The 24698-nt window shown below is 34.5% G+C and overlaps 2 protein-coding genes across 2 annotated transcripts in view; one reads left to right on the forward strand and one right to left on the reverse strand.

The window, feature by feature from the left end:
• On the forward strand, positions 1–18674 carry LOC149779579 (dnaJ homolog subfamily C member 28-like). The gene is made up of 5 exons (XM_089940329.1): positions 1–810; positions 3032–3142; positions 4974–5140; positions 7918–8118; positions 17243–18674. The coding sequence occupies exons 1-5, from the start codon at positions 484–486 to the stop codon at positions 17610–17612; spliced, it is 1176 nt and encodes a 391-aa protein (XP_089796455.1). The 5' UTR covers positions 1–483; the 3' UTR covers positions 17613–18674.
• Positions 18624–24698, reverse strand: part of LOC149779580 (biogenesis of lysosome-related organelles complex 1 subunit 1-like) — a 25041-nt gene continuing 18966 nt past the window's right edge. Inside the window, exons 4-5 of the mRNA XM_089940330.1 lie at positions 20893–20980; positions 18624–18843 (exon numbers count right to left, since the gene is read on the reverse strand). Coding sequence (XP_089796456.1) covers positions 18827–18843; positions 20893–20980 — 105 coding nt within the window. The 3' untranslated portion in view covers positions 18624–18826. The remainder of the gene's footprint in view (positions 18844–20892; positions 20981–24698) is intronic.

Consider the following 24698-nt stretch of genomic DNA (forward strand, 5'->3'; position numbering starts at 1 on the left):
GAAAGAACTTATTGACCTCGACCTTTCGGCTGCTAAATTTTATTGCCAACTGCTTTGGTTTTTTCATAGAAAAAAAAGTTATTTATGTTTTGTCAGCTCGTTGTCACTTTTAATATAAGAAAAGGATATTTTCTTTTTTTCTCTCCAGTGAAATTAAGTTACCTTTCTTGCAAGTTATTTTACTTTTTGACTGATTATGATGAAATTTGCAACCTTGCAAATTCCTTCCCATAAAATCATTTTCTGTGAAGATCTTATTGTTTGATGAAGAAGTGGTAAAAGTTATATAGGTACAGAATTTAGCAAATGTCGATCACCCGACTTGTAGCCCAAATACAATATGCACACACTTTGGACACTAGAAATTCAATGTCACTAAACTTTATGACCAGATAGCCCTATGGCTTGGTCACTGTCAAAGTGCTCTGCAATAAACCAATAATTGGGTAATGTAATACATTTTACATTACTTAAAAAGCAGACATGGCTCACAAACTACCTGTCAGGATACTTCTCCATCGACTCCATTTGAACAGCATGACTATATTGCCCAGATCATATATACCAATTTTATTACAAAAAATGGATACTCCACATTTCATTCGTCATGAGCATAGTTATGCTGGATACAAATTGAAAGAAAATTTGAAGGACTGCTACCAACTTTTAAATTTGAAAGAAGGATGCACAGAAGAAGATTTGAAGAAATCGTTTCTTCAGTTAGCAAAAACATATCATCCTGATGGTGGCGCATCAACGTCTGATGCTAAAAAGTTTTCACAAGTTAGAGAAGCATATTTAGCAATAAAGGTTAGTTAATTACAGTATAGGGATAATGTATGGTTTGCTGTGTCCAGATGTTTTTCAGAGTATGAGGAAAGAGTTTTAAAAAATCACCAATGTTTGCACTTGGCTAACAGTTTATTACAGTCTGACTACACCTCCCCGTTTGTTTGTATCCCCTACTGATTTCAATAACGTTAATCTTTAATGTGATAAAAAGTGCACAGAACTTAGTCAATTTATTCACTGATTTATAATTTCTAACTGAATGTGACAGAGTGGCCCTAACGCTGGCATCCTCTGCACCTTTCATTCTTAATGGATTTTCCACACTAACATGGCACCATGTTGCGTACACTATGGGCAAGTTGATTTCCTCAGACAACATTGTGACTTAGTTCATCTTATTTGGTAACTGCCAGATAATTCCATAAATTACCATATTGTTGAGAGTTTAGAGTTATATCCTTTGTACGCATGTACGTAGAAATTACACCACTTGTTAAAGCCATGTGAAAGGCAAATTTGTAATTGTCATTCTTTTCCTTTGCTTGATTCGATGTTGTAAATATCTGAAGTAGATTTCATCGTATTTTCCTTCTGTGTACATACATGTGTAGTTGTGTATATACCCTTTTGCTGAAAATGGACTTGTCCAGGAACTGGAAATGACTGGTGAACAGGTTGTCTTTTACACTGAAAACTTTCATTTGGAATGAAACATGCAGATGATAAAGGTTTTGATCCCACCTGGGCATAATCAGGTTTGAAATTATAAATCAATAAATGACGTAAGTTATGTGCATCTTTTATGTCATTTGTGCTTTTTGTCTTTTAAATCGGTAGGGGGGTACAAACAAATGGGGAGGTATATTCAGACTATTGTGTTATTTCTACATGATCAGTTACTGAGCAAATAAATTGTATATTGGTTATCTAATGAAATTTAATGATGAAGAACCTCAAGCAGGATTTGAATTTCTGGTGTTTTGAATACAGCTGGCTTTGTCAAAATTCATCACTTTAGGCAGCCAAATTATATAATATTCTTTCATGATATTATGCAGAATATACCAATCAGCTTAGCTTAATTACTTATTGCAGATAATGATTTTCAAAGTCCAGATGATAAAATAAGGAAAAAATTGTGTTGTAGACTTGGGTAGCCAGGTGAATTATGTGTCAAAAATTGTAGCTTATGTGTCTATTCGGGTCTTCAGTTAATCATGAGAAGAGGTTTATAATAACTGTACTATTGGTTTGCATTTTGTATAATGATCAACATTGTACAATCAGGTTATCACATAGAAATATGAAGATGGGGCTATGAAACTTCTCTTTAATTTCTTCTTCAAACTTTTACCTACAATGATTGTCATGTTCATATTCGGTTTGCATTTTGTATAATGATCAACATTGTACAATCAGGTTATCACATAAAAATATGAAGATGGGGCTATGAAACTTCTCTTTAATTTCTTCTTCAAACTTTTACCTACAATGATTGTCATGTTCATATTCGGTTTGCATTTTGTATAATGATCAACATTGTACAATCAGGTTATCACATAGAAATATGAAGATGGGGCTGTGAAACTTCTCTTTAATTTCTTCTTCAAACTTTTACCTACAATGATCGTCATGTTCATATTCGGTTTGCATTTTGTATAATGATCAACATTGTACAATCAGGTTATCACATAGAAATATGAAGATGGGGCTATGAAACTTCTCTTTAATTTCTTCTTCAAACTTTTACCTACAATGATTGTCATGTTCATATTCGGTTTGCATTTTGTATAATGATCAACATTGTACAATCAGGTTATCACATAGAAATATGAAGATGGGGCTATGAAACTTCTCTTTAATTTCTTCTTCAAACTTTTACCTACAATGATCGTCATGTTCATATTCGGTTTGCATTTTGTATAATGATCAACATTGTACAATCAGGTTATCACATAGAAATATGAAGATGGGGCTATGAAACTTCTCTTTAATTTCTTCTTCAAACTTTTACCTACAATGATTGTCATGTTCATATTTAGATTACTTACTTAATGAACCATTTTCTCTCAATTATTGTTAGTTAACAAATTATTAGATACACAGTCATTCCAGTTGTCATTGTTGGTCTTTGTAAGATATGAATTTGTTCTTTTGGTTGTGATGTATACTTAATATGGATAGAAAATGTTAATGCTTATTTGTATTTCTAACTATTGAATCAAATGCTCTATTCTAGGCTAAAATTGCACAAGGCGCTGGAGCAGAGAAAGAGGAGGACATAGAAAAAATGGTCATCTTTGAAATCAAACACACAGCTCCACAGCACAGACAATATCTGACCTATGAAGTAGTATATTACATTGTGATAGATTTTTTTCTCTCTGTACTGGACATATGCTGTTATTCATTTTTAGTAATATTTGTGTACAAAGTTTAGGCCCACAAATTACTGTATACTTATTTTGAGTTGCTTGTGGCAAATTCCACTTAGGAGGTGTGGTTTCTTTTTTTCTGTTTCAGTTGTTCCATGTGGCTGAGTGGTACTCACCTTTACAGATCACTTGTGGCTCACCTCTGTTCAAGTGGGTTTAGGTCTCAGCTTGACCAATGTGACAGACCTTGCTAGCTTTCTGTGGATTGATGGGTTTTCCTGTAATATAATGGCCATCAAATATAACCTATCGTATGCTGAAAATTAGCGTTAAACCCAAGATCAAACCAAACATTTTTGGTTTCACTTAAAGCAACTGTTGCAAAAGCCAAGACAGTCATCTTTTTGTTGATCATGCAATTTTCATTAAGATTTTTCATACAGGCAATTTCTTCAGTTTGCATCAGCGGATCAGACTTTGCCACAACTACACTCAGAGGCATGTAATAACATACTGGGAAAACTTTTCAAGCTTAGTATGGTTTTAATTTTTGAAAATTATGCTACCTGGTACAAAATTATGAAATTAATATTGCAGAAGGTGGTAATCAGAAAATGTGTAAAACTGGAAACTCTAAAAGGAAGTAACTTGCAAAAAGTTAACAATGGAGAAAGTTTCCCTTGTACAGTTTTCATAAAAACTGAAGACTGGAAAGATCAAAGATCAAGGACACAAGGAGGAGAGTCACTACCATCAATCATAGTTTTGGGGTCTAGTTTTGACTTCTGTTTCCATGGGTAAATTACCACTGGACATTGCAGATAAGTTGTTCAGTGACCATGTGATACAGAGTTTCTTTGGTGCTATTGTTGATACAAGTTCTAATGTGAAAAATATAATGGTAACTTGTACAGTTGAACTAGCTGCTTATATAAATTATGGGATATTTTGAAATTCTTTGTGTTATTAAATGAGTAAAATCAATTTAACAATATATGATGTAAATTTATATAGGTGTTTTGCAGTGAATTCGATGAAACTAGAAATATTATCTATTGAAATGTTCATTTTTATTTCTCTGATCAAAGGTGTGGAGGGTTGTAGTGATGGTAATGTCTGTCTGTCCATCCATCTTTTCCACAACATAACTAAGTTTGGTGTGGAATTTTTTACTCAAACCTAATAATTTATGTGGCCTACCTACCTAATAATTTATTTGGCCTACCAATATCCATGGGTAGAGGAAGATACTTACTGATTTTTTTATGCTGATGAATCCCAGTCACTGAAACAGAAAATGTGATTTTCCATTCTGCATGATACATAATGTTTTCTTGGACTATTTTATCCAGTTTTTCATCTAAAGTTATAGGCAGACTACACTTAGGCACAGCCACCTTACAATTGATGCCAAGGCAGAGGTGAAAGGTCAAGGTCAGTGAATCGGTTTACCCTTGAGAAGTCAAGTTTCTTGGATCCATTTCCTGTCAGTCTGTACATCAGGGCTGCAGTTTGGTATATGTACATCATATGTATCAGTTTGTCTTAGTCAAAGGTCAGGGTCATAGAAGCTAAAATTGTCATTTTGGGTTCTAAATGACCAGTCTACTTTCCTCAAGCTTTCTGCACACATTTGGTATCATCCTTATAGTTGCATTTCATAGAGGAATGGCAGTTCTCTATGAGCTAGCAGTTGATAGATCAAAGGTCAAGGTCAGTGTTACTGGATATGAAATGTGCAAATTATGTTCATTTTACATTTGTAATAGCTTCTGTTAGCCATTCTTCTGGTGGTTATTTTGTCAGGGTGTTGGCAGTGGAACTCCTAGTCAGAGGCTCAAACAATATCAGCAATACAAAGTAATGAGATCCACAGAAAATGTTTACCAGCATAGGTTACAGAAAATTGCTGCTGAGGCAGAAAATGCACTTGTTGAAAGGGACAAACAGAAAGCAAGAAGAAATAAAATAAGGTAAATTACTAATTGAGTTACTAATTGACTTACTTGTTTACAGAATATATTTTTCTTAATGGGTATCAGTGGATATAAATTTTCTTGGTTTGGGCAACAACAAAAAAAGATTGTCACAGATACTTAATTTTGTGGATTGGGAATGAGATCCTGTTGGTTCCATGGAAGCTTCACTGTTTGTTAGGTCTTTTAATTCAGAGGTTTGCAGAATTTATTGAATCCACACAAAAATTAGACCAAAACAATTTTTTTATAAATGATATTTAATCACAAATGATGGAATTAAAAAATTTTAATCATTTAAAAACATCACTGTACCACAGAAAATAAACACTACTCACATACTTGTGTACACAAGAAGTAGTGAAATGTATAGAAGAATAAACAATATGCACATTTGAAGTCCAAAATTTAATTAAAAGGAAAATAAATTGGCCAATTTAACGTGAACCATTTTAAAAATCGAAAATATAGGACTTTAAAGAAATTAAAAAACAAAAATATAGGAATCCTTATATTTATGGGAATTTAACCATACTGTTCATAGACCATAGCTTATGGGATGGCTTGTTGTCTGCCACCCATCCATCCAGTAGCACAAGTTTGTTATTGCTACTCCAAAATACTTGGAGGGTTACCATGAAACTGCATGCACAAAAACACACGCACACAAACTCACATGAAAATGGTACTGATCTGACATCCAAAATTTCCCTTGTGGCATAAATCTTGAAATTATTTGTATCATGTTTTTCACCAGAAGGCTTTTAGTGATGTCTACTTTATCCTAAATTAAAATGGTGCCAGTCTGTTGCCTAAAATGGCACCACAGCAGCCATCTTGGAAATATTGTTGTCACTACTCTTCCTGAATGGACGGCTATATCAGCGGGGTCTTTCACTGATATACTTGTTATGATTGGTTCTCAAGGAAAATGGTGCCAGTTAGTGATGTCAACATTTTAGGTAAAGTCGACTGGGTACCTGATGATCCTAATGATTGGTTATCCAGGCACCTGATCAAAGGGAAATTATATTAATGAACCTGAACTGCTTTGTTGTACATTCATTCATGCCAACTCCCCAGGAGTTATAAGCACAGTTATTACTAATATGAGTGAGAAAAAAAGCGAAATCTCAGCTTAAAAGCAATGATTTATATATCACATCCCATAATAACAGAAAAATATATGAAAAACATACATTTATTTTTGCTACTTACCTGGCTCTGCAGTTAGTTAAAATTCATCTTACAAATTGGCTAAATAAAAAAAAAACAAAGTGATAAGTTATTTATATACAAGATTCACTTTAACTAGTCTACATCACATGTTTAACTTTCGCTGAAAGGTCATTAAGTAAAGTACACAAATTTTGAATGCTGTATTACATCACTGTAGAATATCTGTATCAGAATTTGTGAAGCGCTATTGATTTGTCATTTTCCTGGTGCAGCATGCTCTTCAGTTTTACAAAATCCCTCTCTTCTAACATTTTTTAAGTGAAATAACATCCATAAGTCACATTAATAAAGCCCGTTTCATTTAATATTTGGCGCCATGTTTTTCAATATAGACTGGTCTGCTACTTTAGTCAGTTTTAAACTATGATGAATGTGTGACACATGGTTTCAAATTCAAGAAACCTGTCTTTTTTGGAAAATTATCATGTACATTTTATTACCCAGGTAATTATGAATGGGTGAGTACCTGAGTATCTGTTGACACCTTTAGTACCAGTCTGAGGTCCAATATGACACACAAGAGCAGCCATCTTGAAAACGTTTTTATTGCAAAACCTGAAAAGAAAGTCATTTTCACATGAAAGAATTGCCACATGCACATCTATTGTGACAGTGGCCATCTTGGGAAACTTGTTATTCAAAATGGTCATTTCAACATGGGGCTTTTTTACTGAAATACTTCTTAGGATGTCAGATTGGTTCTATATAGCTGTGACATATTGAAAATCTTACCTGAATGAATGGTCATGTCAGCATGGGGATTTCACTAAAAGGTTTCTTCTGACGTCTAGCTGGCCTTAAATTAAAATGGTGTAAGTCAGACCTTCAGTATGACCACTACAATGGCCATCTGGAACATCTTATTATGGCTTCTTCTAGATGGTTGGGCATATCAAAATTGTGTTTTCACCCAAAGACATTTTATAAAGACTGTACTGCACATATGATATCCAATATTGCCACATTGGTAGCCATCTTGAAAATTCATTTTATTGTTCCTCCTCCAAAACAGAGTCACATCAGCATGGGGTTTTCATTAGCAGACTTCTTAAATGTCTTTTTGGTTCTAAAATAAACTGGTGCTAATCTGAATTGTTTTTATAAGGATCCCAAATGAAAATTATGTAGATTGACACTCAAGAGAGTGTCAGTCTTTGAGGGACTCTTGTTAAATGGCATTGCTGTGATCAGTCATTTTAATTTGTTGATTTATCTAAGTGTATTTTTATGCTACACTTTAAAATAATCTAAGAACTGAGCAAATTGGAATCTGTTGTGATTTCTTAGTAGTAAAAAGAACAAACAGGTATAGCACAACATGGCTTTGCTGACTGCCAGAGGCAGGCAATTTGCTATACAGGTATTTTTAGTATGGCTATAATTTCTGTACTTGGGTGGGTTGTCATTTGAATTTGCATATCCTTATTAATTTTATTAGTTCCATATATAGTCTCAGCACAGAGAGAGAGCTGTATAGTGAGGTTCCAGGGATTTGATATTTCCATATTTGTCAAAATAAGTTTTTTTCTTTCCAGCAACACAATTGAAAGAATGGTTGAGGACATGATTCAGGAGTCCATGAGTCGAGGAGATTTTGACAATTTGCCTGGAAGTGGGAAGCCTCTTTCATATTCTGATCCTAACCCCTTTGTTGACATTGCCACCCACAATCTTAACAAGATTCTTATCAACAATGGCTATATACCAGAGTGGGTGACACTTGAGAGAGAAATTAGGTAAATATTTAGTTTGGGAAATATTATGACTGTACTCGATAGAAGTACACCATCAGGGTTTGGACCACCAGTCTAGTCGTGCATCCATGCACATGAATTTTCTTCATTTCTTATTAATCTTTTCTAATTGTTTTATTCTAATGACTGTATGAGCTTATAATAACCAGTTCGTAGATGAATCAGTATCTGACAATAATAATCTCAATTATAAGAACTCAAACATTACTCATCATTCATTGCACAGAATGTATAATTGAATTAAATATTTCTTTCCAGTTATAACATGGCTAACTTGAAACAGACTGTAGTACACACAATTCTGTTTTTCTTGCATTTTGAGAGCAAGAGAATTTTGTTTGTGTGTTTCATTTATGAAACAGGAAAAGTGCTAATGTGACTGGAGAGATAATTAATAATAATTATTTTATATCATGTCTGTACGAGTTCAAACAATGAAGAAAACTGTTTGTTTTTGTATTATTGAATGAACAAGAATCTCTTTAAGGGACTGACTTTCTGCTGGGTAAAAAAATGTCCAGAAATTCAAGATAAGATGATTTCTTCCTTTTAACTGCTGTGTGTTGAAACCATCTTATTCTTCTTCAAATTAGCGATAATAAGTTTTCAAATTAGCTGCTTTGATGGACATATTGGAGTAAAATTGGCACCATTTTCATTTGAGACCATTCATTCAGTGGGATTAGTGACAACAAGCTTTCACAACAGCCATCATGGCAGCCATATTGGAGTAAAATTGGCACCATTTTCATTTGAGACCATTCATTCAGTGGGAGTAATGACAACAAGATTTCACAACAGCCATCATGGCAGCCGTATTGGATGTGTGATTGGCACTATTTATCACAAGTCTGTTGGTGGAAACACCATGTTGATATAGCCATCTATTTCGAGGTAGATGTAACAATATGTTCAAGATAGCCACCGTGTTGGATATATTGAGGGTTAGTCATTTTTGTTTAGGACCAAGTAGACACCATAAGAACTCTCTGATGAAAACCCAGTGTCAAAATGACTTTCCCTTCAAGTGGAGTAGTGAAAACACGATACTCAAGATGGTCACGATGGCAGCCATATTATACCCCAGATCAGCTCCATTTTCATTTAGCACCAAACTGACATCATAAGTAGTCTTTCTGTGAAAACCCCATGTCACTATGACTTTTTCAGGACTAGCAACAATTTTTTTTTCTAGATAACTCCTGTGGTGGCCATATTAAATGTCAGTTTTTATCCACCATTTTCATTTAGGACCGAATAGACATAAAAAAAGTATTTTAATGAAAACCCCACGTTGATACGATCATCCATGTAGAAGGAGTAGCGATAACAAGACCCTCAATAATGCCTCTTTTGGTGCTATTGGACTCCAGATCACCATTTTCATTATGACTAACAAGACATTAATAATCTTTTATGAACACTCAGTATTGATATTAGCATCATGAGATAGTGGTGATAAAAAGATTTTCAAGATAGCTGCCATATTGGACATCGATTGGCCTGATTTTTATTTAGAACCAAGTAGACATCATAAAAAAGACTTTTAGTGAACACTCCATGTAGATATGACCATCCATTCAGGAGTAGTAGCAATAACAAGATTTTCAAGATGGCTACTATAGCGGTCATAGTAAATATTATATTGGTGTAATTTTAATTAAGGATCAAGTAGTTATCATAAAAATAGTTTTAGTGAAATTGCCATATTATTTTGACCATACATTTTGGAGGAGTGGTGATAAGATTTTCAATATGGATGCCATGGTGGCCATTTAAGATGTCAAATCAGCACCATTTCCATTTAGGACCAACTAGACATCATAAAAAGTCTTTTGGAGAAAATCCCTGGTTGATATCACCATCCATTCAGGAGGAGTGGCAGTTGAAAAGATTTTCAAGATGGCCACTGTGGCAGCCATATTGAGCAGTACCATTTCATTTAGGTCTAACTAGACCTTAGGATGAATGTGTGTAGAGTTTAATGGCAATCCTCCAAGGTGTTTAGAAGAAGTAGCGATAACAAACTTGTGTTAACGGACATAATACTCTTATGATGAAAATCCTGGTCAAATGTCTTCCCCTATAGACCATTCTTAATGAGAGCCTCATGAATATTAATGTATCGCGAAAATGAGGCTAAGCTAGGCAGATCGAGTTGTCCAAGTAAAGATTGATGGAATAGCATCAGGTTATAAGCAATGCCTTTTTGGTGTCCATCTATAGTCATCTAACTTAAAGTGTCTAGAACAGACAACTGTATTTGTGAAAATCTAACAAAAGAAAAAATAAACCATGAGTTCATTGGAATAATTAGTTGTAAAAAAACCCACAACAATTATCAGTTATTTCAGCACAGGCCATTGAAATTATATCACTGTAGATGAAAATGCCAGAATATGCAAGAAAAAAGGAAGACATATATATATGTGTGTGTATGCTTCCCATTCTCTGACATTAACTTACTACAATGATAGAATTTCAATGGCCTGTGATTTAAGTGTGCATTTTCCTTTATGTTTACACACATCAGTATGTTTTATCAACAGTTTCATTAATTTGTATCCAGTCATGCACGTTCTGTCTCTCTCTCTCTCGTAATTTCATTAAACTTGTCCTCATCATTTTCATTGTACTGTTGCTATCTCCTATCGTGGTTGTTTTCATTCTACTGTCTCTATTTTTTTTTTTCAATGAGATAATAAAGTTTACTTTTTCTGTAATTACTACTTGTACATCAATTCATAATATCCGTTTTAAATGCACTGCATGGAGATACGCCCAGTTTTTGATTACCCCATATTGTGGACTAGGACTAGGGGTAACTTTTTAGAAACCTACCATTATAAAAGTCACATACATACACTCATTTGCTTCATCGACAGAACCTATTTTGCTTTTGGATTTCTCTTTATGAATGATGTACATTCAGTTGCAAGAAAATACAAAGACACCAAACATTATCCAGTTTCTTACCTTAAAATTTGGCCCCTCATCACCAGGGACGTCATTAGGAGGGGGGGCCAGGGGACATTTACCCCACCCCGAATTTGCATGTGCTGTAAAATTGCTGTAGCATATATACGAAAATTAACAATCCCGTCAAGTTTTGCCCACCACCCATCAAGTTCTGCCCCCTAATCAAGTTTTGTCCCCCCAACAGAAAAAGTTGAAATGATGTCCCTGCAGTCATCACGACATATTGCAACAGTCTATTTTCCACGAAGCTCCATCTTCTTCACTGATGGAATATGGTGGAAGCTTAAATCTATGTGAATTCTAGCATTACCATTGCACAACGGAACAGAACAATATTTGTCGCGATTTTTTCCTTTGCCAGTATCAATTGTAGCAGCCATGGTTGTGAGGTAAAATAAAGCAGGTGCCTAGCTTAGCCTCGTTTTGGATTCGACGACCCAGGGTCACATGAATACATGAATACATTCTGAGAATGGTCTATAAGAGGAGTAGTGAAAACAAAATTTTCATGATGGCCACATATTGGACAGGGTAGCAACATTTTCTTTTAAGTTCAGTAAAACATTATAAGAGGCCTTTTAATGAAAACCTCATGATGATATGACCAGTCATTCAGTGAATTTTAGTGATAACGAGATTTTCAAGCTGGCCACTGTGGCAGTCTTATTAGACCCCAGGTCACTGCCAATTTCATTTAGGACCAAGCAGACGACATAAGAAGCCATTTGTCAAGAACTCCATGTCAGTATGACTTTCCATTTTGTAGATCAGTGGCAGCCATATCAAAGATCAGATTGGCGCTTGTTTCATTTAGGACTAAAGAAGTCTCTTAGTAAAAACCCCTTTGTTGATATGACCACCATTGTAGGAGGAGTGATAAGATGTTCAGTGTTGTGGCCATATTGGAGCCCAGAGCCACACAATCTTCATTTAGGACTAGACATCATAGGAAGTCTTTTAGTGAAAACTTGATGTTGATATGTCCATCCATTTAGGAGGAGCTGCAATAAGAAGATTTTCAAGATGCCTGCTGTGGTGACCTTACTGAACATCAGTACCATTTTTGACCGAGACCAAGTAGATCATGGGAATCCTCCAAATAGATTAGTAGTAGTAATAACAATGATGATGGACAACAGACCATTCCATAAGCTCTTGTCATCTTTGACTAGAAGAGCTAAAAATTAGCTGAGCATGTTTTCTTAGCATGCAATTTTGTCTCCCTCCATCATCAAAGTATCAAATGTCCAGGTGTGAAATTTTAAGAAGAATAATTTATGGATCTTATCTTTTTTTTAGATAGGAATAACATCAAGCATGATTAGATAACAGCTTATAAACTCGACATTTCTTAATTCATTTATCAATAAGCATTTTGTTATTGAGAATTTTACATTAAAATCTGGCCCATCGTTAATGTGCAAAAACCTAATCTGTGTTTGTGCCTGTATCAAATATTTTTTACCTTGTATGACCTTGAAACATTTCAATGTGATTGATAACCTATTACAGTACTTGCAAACTGTAAATAATACGGCCCATTATGTCTGGTGGGTTTTTTGTGACTATAAATATCAATATTTTATGGGAATTAGCAGCTAAAAACATTTTAAATTTTGAGCTGATTTTCAGTTTTATTTGGGGTTTATGTTTGGTGTAAAATTGAAATTTGTGACCAAAAAATTCACTTCTGTTCCGAGAAGAGGGAAAGTATGTTTTAGTTTTCAGAGAATAGGGGTTTCAACATGCACACACTAAAACTACTAGCAGATCTTTAAATGCATGTATTTGTTTAATCAACTGATGTAGGTAAAGTTTATTCATTCTCATGACAGTTGATGTTGTGGGTTTTTTTTCCAACCCCATAGTGTCAAGAGTTAATGATACATTATTTGCTAATTATTTATGTTCAGTGACACAAATACTAAAATCACATGCTACTGAACAAACTGCAGAAACTGATTTTCTATCATATGCTTGAATAATGTTGTTACTAGAAAACCCCCCCCCCAAATGTGTTTCCTATTGCACTGGTTTTAAAAATTGGGGTAGGCAGGCCCTTTTTTAAAATGTGTATATCTTAAATGTGATTTTTACTTTTTTTTAACCATGGGGGAAAATGTCCTAGGGTCACCAATGAGAAACAGGGACAGTTGGAAAACCATAAACACACACTCAAATATGTACGCACACACACACACACACACACACACACACACACACATATATATATATATATATATATATATATATATATATATATATATACATAATATGTGATTTCTTAAAAATATTTTCATTTTACCATGGGGGGAAAAAGTGCTAGGGTTGGCAATGAGAAACAAGGACAGTTGAAAAACCAGAAACACATTTTTTTACATTTTTTTGTTTGCCTAATTCACAGCTCAGTCTTGTTGCCAAAAAGTACAGTATTTTTTCCAAGTTCATGTAAAATACACGTTTTATTTTGTTCACATGACTTTAAATTTTTTTCTTGTATGCACTTAAATGTCTGTCAGTTACTCGTACTGTTAACTTTATTTAGAACTTGCATTGTTGCACTGTTTTTGACAACTTTGGTACCTATGCATTTTCCTGGTTTATCCCTAAAGCTGTCAAAAGTTTAGAAAACTTCTACCAGGTATCTGTTGATTCTAATAATCAGTTATCTAGATATCCGATCAAAGTAAAATTGTATTAAAAGTGTACAAACCTTAAGTCAGCCATTTTTTAAATTCACAATATTAAATGTGTACAAACCTGAAGTTAAGTCAGCATTTTTTAAAATTCACTGCATCCTATAAATACGATTACCTAATGTCATCTGGTACAAAGTCCATGAATTCGTCCTCATTTTATGATAAAGTTATGACATACTCCATCGTTGTATAGTAAATCATTGTGGTCTAGACATCACCAGTATCATCTGACTCCCTTTCCTTGGCCTCAGTCATATGTGGATGCTTATTTAGAGAATGAGCTTAAGCTTTGTAAGTAACACTTTGATCATAGAATTTGTGAAATCTATTAAAGCTCGAAACTGATCACATGTCAGTTGTGCGGCAAGATCAAATAACCTCCCTCTGTTACTTGCCACTGTACTACACCACCAGCTCAATCAAAGAGTCGTCACTTGGGAAGGCAAGCTATGGGATTAAGGTCAATTATTTACTGGAAGAGGCAGACCTCTGCTTGGCACTGAAAAAGTAAACGTGTTTGTGGCTCAATCAAATGGATTGTCAACTTGAAAACAAAGTGTGTGCTGCCTTTACAAATACTGCAGAAAACTTGGATATGGTACATGGTTACCCTATGGCTTATTTTATTACCTGGGTCATTATGAACAAGTATCCGATACCCGTTGGCATCTTTATTTATCCCTTTCAGCTTTAGTTACAAGAGAGCAACCTTGTCAGATACTGCATACAGAACTATCTGATGGAATGGCATAAGGTGTATTTCATTTCTTAATCATTTTATTTTGTAGAGGTGATGACTTGAAATACATCATGTCATCATTTTGAAGAATGTACAGCAGATTTGAATGAGGTGCATGCTAAGATTTCATGATAGTTGAATGAATTAAAATTGGTTTTTGTAGGCAAACTTTGAACATCCACCATAAAATATGTTTGCTTCCATGGCATGAGACATCCATAATTACATGGGACAGTTCCTGCTTCATTCAAGTTTGCATCAGCATTAAAACCTTATACCCCATTTTAAAGCTGATAGTATCAATTTCTTGCTCAAGATGTTTAAAGTTAATGCTTAATGAATAATAATTGAGCTGGCTCATGCTTACATTAGTGTAATACAACACTGGTTAAACATATTAAGCAGCACTTGTGAACATCATCTGAGGTGTAAAGAGAAAATATATATATATATATATAAATATTCACTAGGGTAGTTTTGGGGCATATGGAATTGGAGTCATAGCTTATGATTTTTTAAATTACCAGCCCTGGGCCTGTCTAAAATAATTTTTTGTTGAGCAGTGCTCAGGTACATGCATATATGTATTTATGTAAGTAAAAAAGGATATAAATTATAATATTTTCTCATAATGCTTTTTTAAAAAAATCTTTGGCTTTCTTTTAACTGTTTTTTGGAACATGAACAGACATTAATTTGAACACAACTGAAAGTTTTGTATTAGGGAGATATTTATTATAAAATCAGATTCAGTATTTTAATATTATCATGGCAGACTTTTGTTATAAATTTCAATAAATTTAATTTTAGACCAAGTACTTTTTATGTTATAAATATTTAGGATCATCTGAGTATATTTAAAAAAAAAGAGCAGAGTTTACAGCCAAATCTTCATTGGCAAGTGTTCAGCCGTGACAATTCACTGAAAAAGAAAAACAATACAGTGCTATACCTCATGCATCTCATTTAATGTACCAGTTTTACATTTTATTTTAAGTGTCAGATTTTTTGGGATCAGTTATGGATTTCTGTATATTAGCAATGTACATTTTTTAGTAAATTACCAATCAGCCAAAAGTTACGCTGGTAGTTTTTACACAATATAACAACAATGATAGGTGAAGTATACTTGCACAATGACGAAGGGAAGTCTGGTTACTTTATTCCAGCACAGGGAATTATAAAACGACAGATATAATTGCTCTTGACAGTCTTTCCCTTCTAGATACAAGAACATAAAATTTAAAAATATGAGAAGTAACTCTTCCAAGATATGGATCTGCAACCAAATGAAAGACTGATGTTAAAATAGCATGTATAGCCATCATGTGCTGAAAAATGGCATTAAACCCTACAACAGAATAGCTTGAAATGGATGAGCATATTTAGAAAAACACACTAAAACTTGAAAGAACTGTACTTTCTCAAGAGATGTCATGGCTCTATTCAAAAGCTTAAAAGTTGTTTGATTCATAAACCTGACATGGACAGAATAGAGTCTGGTTGCTGCATGCCTGCTTGATGCAGTGCTAAAGATTTACCAAGTACTAAATGCACAACTATAATTTACTTAGAAGAAAAGCATAATGTGAAGGTCAAATAAGTGTATATGACTTTTGGGTGTGTGCTTCGTATTGGCATTCTAGTGGACAATAGATTTATTTTATTCTTCATAGATGCACTATATTATTATAATGGCAAACATTTCCTTGCATTTTGAGAAATGCACATGATTCTTTCCACCTGGCATTAATCAGTCAATCTGACAAAGAAACTGGTATGTATATCATGTGTGCTTGTGTCACAACTCTTTGAATTAGGAATTTTTGTTTTTAAAGTTCAGTTGGTGAATAAATGGTTATGAGGGTAAGTGAATCTAAACACACACCCCCCGTTGATGTGCCCTCACTCTGCCACTCAGCTGTGCTCAGATTTTATATTCTCTGGCATCTCTGTACTTCATTTTAAGACAGTCTCACTATATGATGGTATACTTTATGGCTCCCATGTACCTTTTAGTTTATCACGTACTTCATTATAAGGTAATCTCACCATGAGGCAGTACACTCCGTCTCCAATGGACAGGGTCATAATGAGGGAGTACTGTATTAGGTTGATGCTGACTTTCCCCCTTATCCCAGTTTACTCAGGATCACTCCAAAGTTTTGTTTAAAAATATGAAAAATCCAATTTTCAGATTTTTTTAAACCCACAATTCCAATTTTCAAAAACACAAAAAATTACCTTTTGATTTATGATGGCTGCACCTCCTTCAAAGAGAGCAAAAGTGATGCAAAAACTTTGCAAGGAATACACTACAGTCATACCGTGAAAATCATTTTTCCATTTTCATCTTTTATGCTGATATTTAGTGTGATTTTCATGGTATGACAGTATACATTTTTCATGTTAAGTCAATAACATAAGTCAGTAGAGATGTCAATTCCCTCGTAAAGTTTTTATAAATATATGGTCACAAACACTGATCCTGTTTGTCTCTCCAAAATCCTGATTTTTTCCCTAGGCATCTTGATTTTCACTCCATTCAAGATGGCAGGTCTGTTCATGTGTTAATGGATTAAATTTATCTCATCAACTATGTTTGGTTCTAAGCAAGATTTATTTATACAGAGTTTTCATGGATTAAATGTTACAAACTTAGAGACCATGTTTGTGTGTAATATTTCAGAAATGATATCAAAAAGGCAAGAGAGAAGCTTGCTGTGGAAACACAGAAACTAGGTGATCCACCTTTCCCTCCTGAAATTTCAAAAAAGTGGAATTTTCATGTGGACAGATTTACAGAAGTGTTAGCTGATGTCAATGTTAGAGTAAACAAATTCAACCTTATTGTGCCAATTCTTAAGAAGCAAATGGTGCCCTACAGTGTAAAACGGGAGGTGAAAAGGGTTACAGAAAACCTTAAGGATTACTTGCCAGCAGTCAGAGAGTCCAGTTGTGATGTTAAACCTGAACAGCTGACTTATCAGTTTTCACAGAAAGAACAGATACATTGGAAAGAAGTTTGGGAACATATCAAGCAAGTTTTCAAATCTTAAATACTTCATCAAACTGTGCACGATGGATTAGGAAAAACATTTGGCCATACATTAAAGTTTTATACACAGAAAGATGTCGAGGAGAGCCATTCATTGGAAGGAGGTTGGAACTAAACATTAAGCTCGTCCATAAATATTTATGATTAAAATTCTTACACACCTGTTCCCCACATCAGAACTTTGAATTTATTTCAAAATCTAAATGCTCTCAATTGTCAGTTCCTGTTTTCAGAAAGTGATATTATCTGTAAGACCCAGATTCTATACATGCTCTTCACGTGTCGGGATAAACATTGCTTTAATGCCAATGAAATGAACCTCTTGGAGATAGATCTCTTATCTGCATTTGCTTTCTTTGTAGTTTTAAACTTTTCAGAATGAAATTTAGTTGAGCTACCATCACTTTAAATAGTTAGATCCAAAATTTTTACAAAATTTGGACATAAAACTTGCATGATATTGGATGCAAGTTGCTATATATTTAAACTAAAAACCACCGTAAATTTCCTTTCATACCTAGGTATGGTTAATTATAGCCTTATCGACTACTGCTATCATTAGTTGATTGTCTATACAGCTCTCGTTAACTATAAAGCCCTTCATTATAACACAGTTCCTGTTCTAAGATAAATATGGTCATGATACATGTTTCATTAATTGGTAGTAAAATTATATATTATGTACATGTACCGCATTTTAAGGCAGTTTCACTATGTGACTCTATTACCAATGGACTACATCACAATGAAGGTGTACTATCTATGCTTAATATGTAGGCCTGAGAGGTCAGTTAAACAAAGAAAACTTTATTACTGTTGTAAATGCAGACAGCATGAAATGCTATTTAGCCATTCTCATTCTGTTATATAATCCTTCTATTATATTTTTGGGTGTTTTCCAGCCTATTTTGTAAATTGTTTAGGGCTGGTTTGCCATTGCTCATAAGATGCACTGTATCCGAAAATTAAGTATTTATAATTGTTTGTGTAAATGATCAGAGAAACTCAAGTGTACATGGAAAAACTATTTATTAAATACAACAATAAATAATATCTTTGCTTTTTAAGTTCTAGTGCTTTTAACCCAATCTTGTATTAAGGTTTGTTATTTTTTCTTTCATTAATTACTGTACAACACCCAGAAATTGTCACTTGTTGGACAGTTAGACAGCCCACCATCTTCCTCCATCAGAAGTGCTTGTATTTCTGTCATTGCTAATTTCCAGCTGGACCTGGATAAAAACAAAAGAAAAATAGTAAACTCTTTAGGATTTGGAATTAAGGAAGCATGACACAAAGCTTATCATTTTTATACCATTAGAGTGCTCACCATATCCATCACAGAATTATTTCTTCTTTTCAATGACTTTGGACAACTTTATATTTAGAAAACCTGGGTCATGCTAAATTTTTACCGCTTTTCATCAAAACTGTATATAGTTACAGCCTGTGTTCCCTTACTGAATATTAACCCCATGCTGGCAAGGGTTTCTGTGTTGTATGGACAGATTTTTGTATAAAAATTCAATCCAGTTGGTACCAATCATTTCTGACTGGATTGCTAGCCTTGTCTCTATAATAGATACCAAATTCAATGTAATATAACAAACACTTTCATTGTAAAATCTGTTAGTTTCAGGGCTGATACAATTATATGGCTAGTCTTCGATTGTTAGACTATTTTATGAGGATGGATTATAAAATTTGACAACCATCTTTGTATATCCATCTTTGTAGCCTAGCTAAAATAAAAATTTTTTAAAACGTAACTGAACTGTGGTAATGCCAGACTGACAAACCTTCCAGTTTTGTTAATAATACTGTTGCAGTCTGGGTTGATATGGCTTGGTTTTTTTTCTGCAATATCTTTTCATTCAAGCCAACACTGTTATAAAAAATATATATATACTTTTAGATAATATCCTCAGAACAATAGAGATGAGAGTGACAACTTTATTAAATATATTAATCATCTCAAGCTATAAAACAAGGTGTCACACTTGCACACAAATATTTTGCTTCGTTTGGATGAGTCTACATCTTTGTATGAAATCTACATTTCTGATTCATTTATCAGCTTCCAGTGCAAGCTGAAGAGATGGTATTTCAGTGATCCTGGTATTTAGCATGTTGCAAATAAATTTCAGCTGGAAAAAAAAAACTTGTACTGAACTTAAGTAACTGTGCTGCAGTGAGATCTATAAGTGACAGCAAGTGTAACTTATATTACTGCTGAATTCTGCCTTGCAACTCAAAGTACCTTATATGAGAAATGTTTTAGACTGTTAGTAAGCAGTCATGATTTTGCTAATTTACAGCAGATAACAGGTTATCAAATCTACTCACTTTTGCTGTCCTAATTAATTTAGCCAACAAATATGTCAAATGTTTTTCATTGTACATGTTAGGGGAGTTCAGAGGATGAATTTGAGTTGCACATTTTAAAGTCTACATTTTTCATAAATAAAGAATGTTGCCTATGGTGAGAGACAGTCCTTAGGCTAGTTCTCATCTACCTGACTCCACTTTGTACTATTATTGTATTAAAACTTCTTTTCAGTTTTTTTTCCATCAAGTACTCAAAATCTACAAAATAACTTGGCTTTAATTTTCAAGACTGCAACACCATCACCCTGTAATGTCCATCTCCACAGCTTCTTAAAGAGTAAAAATTCAGGCATTTGTGATTGCAAGTCACATATTCATGGGAACCCCGCTGTAATATGCTTCATTGCGACAAATTAGGATACAACAAAATCCTATGTCTCCTGTTTTTTCTTAGATGTCCATTATTCCGAGGCACTATTCGAAGCTTCAGCCAAGCTGACAAATACAAAAGTAATTTTGTTAAGTTCAAGAAAACTACGGCTTACAGATCATAATTTTCTTGCATAGCAATGATTAATTATCATCACGCATGGCGCTATCTTGATAAATTAACAGGAAGAATTTTTTTTACTATACATATGACTGAAGTTTATTTCCCTTTTTTACTATACATTTTCTCCTTACCCACCCAGCACCACCTGAATTAATCAAATTTGCATTCTTGGTATACCACAGTTTTCTATATATTACAGTCAGCAGTGATGGACCCCAACCAACATTTTATAGCATGGTTCCCTCCATACAGTGTAATGTCCAAAAACAGTCACATCCCTAAAACAAATATTTCTTTAATCTACAGGTTTTGCCTCTTCAACAGCTATTTCCTGTAACCAACATATGTCCATCCTGACAGTATTCCTGGCATAGTTTGACAAATGTAGGTGTATACTCACTTTTCCTGTAGGCATACTCCAGGGCACTGGATATGGTCCTCATGTCTGTTTCAATACTTTTAGCCCAGTTTTCTACATCTCCAATTTCCTTTCAAACAATATAAAATAAAATTTATACCACTTTTTGTGAATTTTTGTGGGCTGGCTCAATGTACCAGTACTGTCTTCAACTCTAACATAATGAGATCGAGTTGCCTTGATACAAGTATATTAAAATTATTAATACATTGAAAATGCATCTGTCAGAAATTTGAAAGTGAATAACAATGTTCAGCACACATTGATTCTCTTCAGCCATACTGCTTAGTCTTCCCACAGCGAAGGTGTAAGACTGCATCTGACTGACTGATAAGATTAGCGATTAAGGTAATAACACAGGTTACCAGAATTCGACACCAAAGTGGTCACTGTCAGATCTTCACGTAGGACAGTGGAAATTTGATTTTAATCAGACTGATGTGCAACATACCTTCTAGTGATGAAAATTAGTATGATCATGTTTCATCCTTTCATCTAAAATGTCTCAGATCTAATAGCACAGAACAATGTGGGTGATTTGGATTTTTAATGTAGCTTCAACACTTTTTCAGTCATGTCGCTACTTTTTCTGCTGTGTGGCAGTTTATAGTGATGTCCAGCACTGAGGCATCATGCCACAGACATGTAGCATCATGTCCCACCCAGCCACATTATCCTGATACCAGGCCGACCAGTCTTAACACTAACCTCTTAATGCTGAGCGCCAAGTGAGGCAGCTGCTAGTACCATTGTTTTTAAAAGTCTTTGGTATGACTCAACTGGGGGTTTGAACCTGTAATCTCCTGCATCTGAATGCTTTATTCAGCTATTCTGGCCTCCAGCCCATAGTAAAAAATATAATACTAAGTAAATACAGTGCATGCCATGCTTTGCAGAAGTTATGTTTTTCAAAGTATATTTACATTTCTCCAGAAAACATTTACTGTATGATTGTGTAAAGATATTATAACCATTAATAACCTTCATTCACTGCTTGTATGATACCAAATTTTGTCTGACATGAAAGTCGAACTGATATACTAAGAAAGATTTCTTATAATATTTTATGACTTGTGACAGATAAAAAAGTTTCAAAAGATGGATAAGAATGATAAATGTTGTTAACGTATTTCTTTATTAGTTGACCATATTAAAAGCTGGGCAAACACAAATGAAATAAAATTTATCCTCTACCAAATAAACAGGGCTGAGCAAATCCAGACATGATTTTGGTCTTCCATATAAAAGCTGAAAAAATGTTAAGGGGGTTTGGGGTCCTCCTCCAATGGGGTCATGTGGGGCAGTGCCCCTGATCCGGGGGTCCATGGGACCAATGGCCCCTGGCTAGAAACGCATTTGACACTCATAAAAAACTGCTCCTGTGCGACTTATGATCATAAAATTAACTAAAATAATCATTTGAAAAATTAAATAAACTTACCAAAAATGTTCAACTTGACTTCAATAATTTCACAATATTTATAGTCACAACTATATAAAAATAATCGCATACATTCGCTTGTCTTTTCTCCAAGGGACACAGCCTGTTGATATGCCAGTCAAGCCCTTTTTGCGGCTTTGGCAAAGATTTCTTTAACCTTCCTTTTTGTCACCACTGACTTTTTTTTGCTCAATGTGCAATCGTTTCTTTTCCTTCTCAATGAGAGCCTTTTTCCTTTCAAGCTGGTGCTTGTATTGGCAACATGCAGTGCACATATTCTGAGATGCCTACATCTGTTCTCTCATGCAAGAAATCTTTCTTCTTATAGTAATTAACTGCACTTTTTCCAGATGCCTTCTGAGCTTCAATTTTTCTGTATGCAACTTCTTTAGTAGGTGCTGTTCCAAACTCTTACAGCCACGATTACCATAATTCAGATCTTTCTTGGAGAGGTTACAAAATGCAAGGCCTCTATCATTCAGTTTTCTTATAAACTGACCAACTAAATTTCCATCAACTTTTCGCTCCAGCCATTCCCATTTCCATTATGTTTTTTAAACCTTTATCTAAACTTTTTGTGTCAGGGTCTCTCTCAACAACTAGGGATGCCATGTTTTGCAAGCATGCATCTTCTTTCCATTGCCATAAGTTTCTTTTACACGAAGATTCATTGGATGTATTTAAACCTTTGACCAATCATAATACTCTTTATGAGAGTCATGTGCTAACTAATAATACTCTTTATGAGAGTCGTGTGCTAACTAATAATACTCTTTATGAGAGTCGTGTGCTAACTAATAATACTCTTTATGAGAGTCGTGTGCTAACTAATAATACTCTTTATGAGAGTCGTGTGCTAACTAATATTTGGAATGAATAATTTACAAGGGTTGGAGATGATATAAAAAAATGGACTATATTAAGTCAGGAGAAAAGCGAGATTCCACTTTAAAATGGAAAAAAATCATGTCTGAAAATCCCATAGCCAACAATTCATTTTTTATGTTGGAAAAGTTAAATTTTCTGAGTCACTAAATAGAAGTCAGGCATGTGCTTATTTTCACTTTATCTACCTTTATCTGGCCACTGATGTCCACTGGGTCTACTGATGGCTTGATTCTCACCCTCTCTATGTATTTATTTACATCCTGTAGCACACTTATTGGTGGTCATTAAGAACTGAACATGCACATGTTCTATTACCACTTGACTACATATTGGGCTAGTGATCAAATTAATTGGCCAATAATACATGTGAAACAAAATAAAGCTGGTATGATTAATTAGCAGTGTTTTAAACAGCATCATTGTATTGTGTTTACTCAAGTCAGAGCCACATGAGTGACTCACCCTTTAATTTTGATCCAGTCAGTCTGATTAAATTAACGAAAGACACTTCACTGACATTAGTGTTGGTTGCCTTTATGAACTGATGGGTAGAAATTTTCTGCCACACTGGGCTGATAGTTATTCCTGGCCTGAATTCATGACTCATAATTAAAAATATTTAGCAGTCTTTGCAAACAATATGCCAAACTAGCACAGGTTGGAAATTCAACCCGCACATTTATCAATGGAAGTGACAAATTCAGGACTGGACCAATCAAATCTTATATCAGTTCTTGAACTCATTAGGCCTGTTCAGGACTGGACCAATCAAATCTTGTGTCAGTTCTTGAACTCATTAGGCCTGTTCAGGACTGGACCAATCAAATCTTGTATCAGTTCTTGAACTCATTAGGCCTGTTCAGGACTGGACCAATCAAATTTTGTATCAGTTCTTGAACTCATTAGGCCTGTTCAGGACTGGACCAATCAAATCTTGTATCAGTTCTGGAACTCATTAGGCCTGTTCAGGACTGGACCAATCAAATCTTGTATCAGTTCTTGAACTCATTAGGCCTGTTCAGGACTGGACCAATCAAATCTTGTATCAGTTCTGGAACTCATTAGGCCTGTTCAGGACTTGACTAATCAAATCTTGTATCAGTTCTTGAACTCATTAGGCCTGTTCAGGACTGGACCAATAAAATCTTGCATCAGTTCTGGAACTCATTAGGCCTGCATGACACTAGCCAACATGTGCCAAAGCTCTCCGAAGTTAGTGTTGCAGACATTCCCCTAGTTAAGATTTCATAACTAAACAAGACCATAATGAAAAAGAAAATGATAACTCTCGTTAACATGGCCTACAGCTTTGTCCATTGTGGAAGAGATATAGAAATGCAGTGTACAATTCAGGAGAAAAAGAGTGCTGAACTTGGTGCTAATTATAAGAACAGATTCAGGGCAATAGGGTAGGCAAAGGCCCACAACCCGTCCCAAATGATTGACAGAATATACACAA

The sequence above is a fragment of the Sinohyriopsis cumingii genome, chromosome 17 (assembly GCF_028554795.1).
Source record: "Sinohyriopsis cumingii isolate HCF-2022 chromosome 17, ASM2855479v2, whole genome shotgun sequence".
NCBI classification, from domain to species: domain Eukaryota; kingdom Metazoa; phylum Mollusca; class Bivalvia; order Unionida; family Unionidae; genus Sinohyriopsis; species Sinohyriopsis cumingii.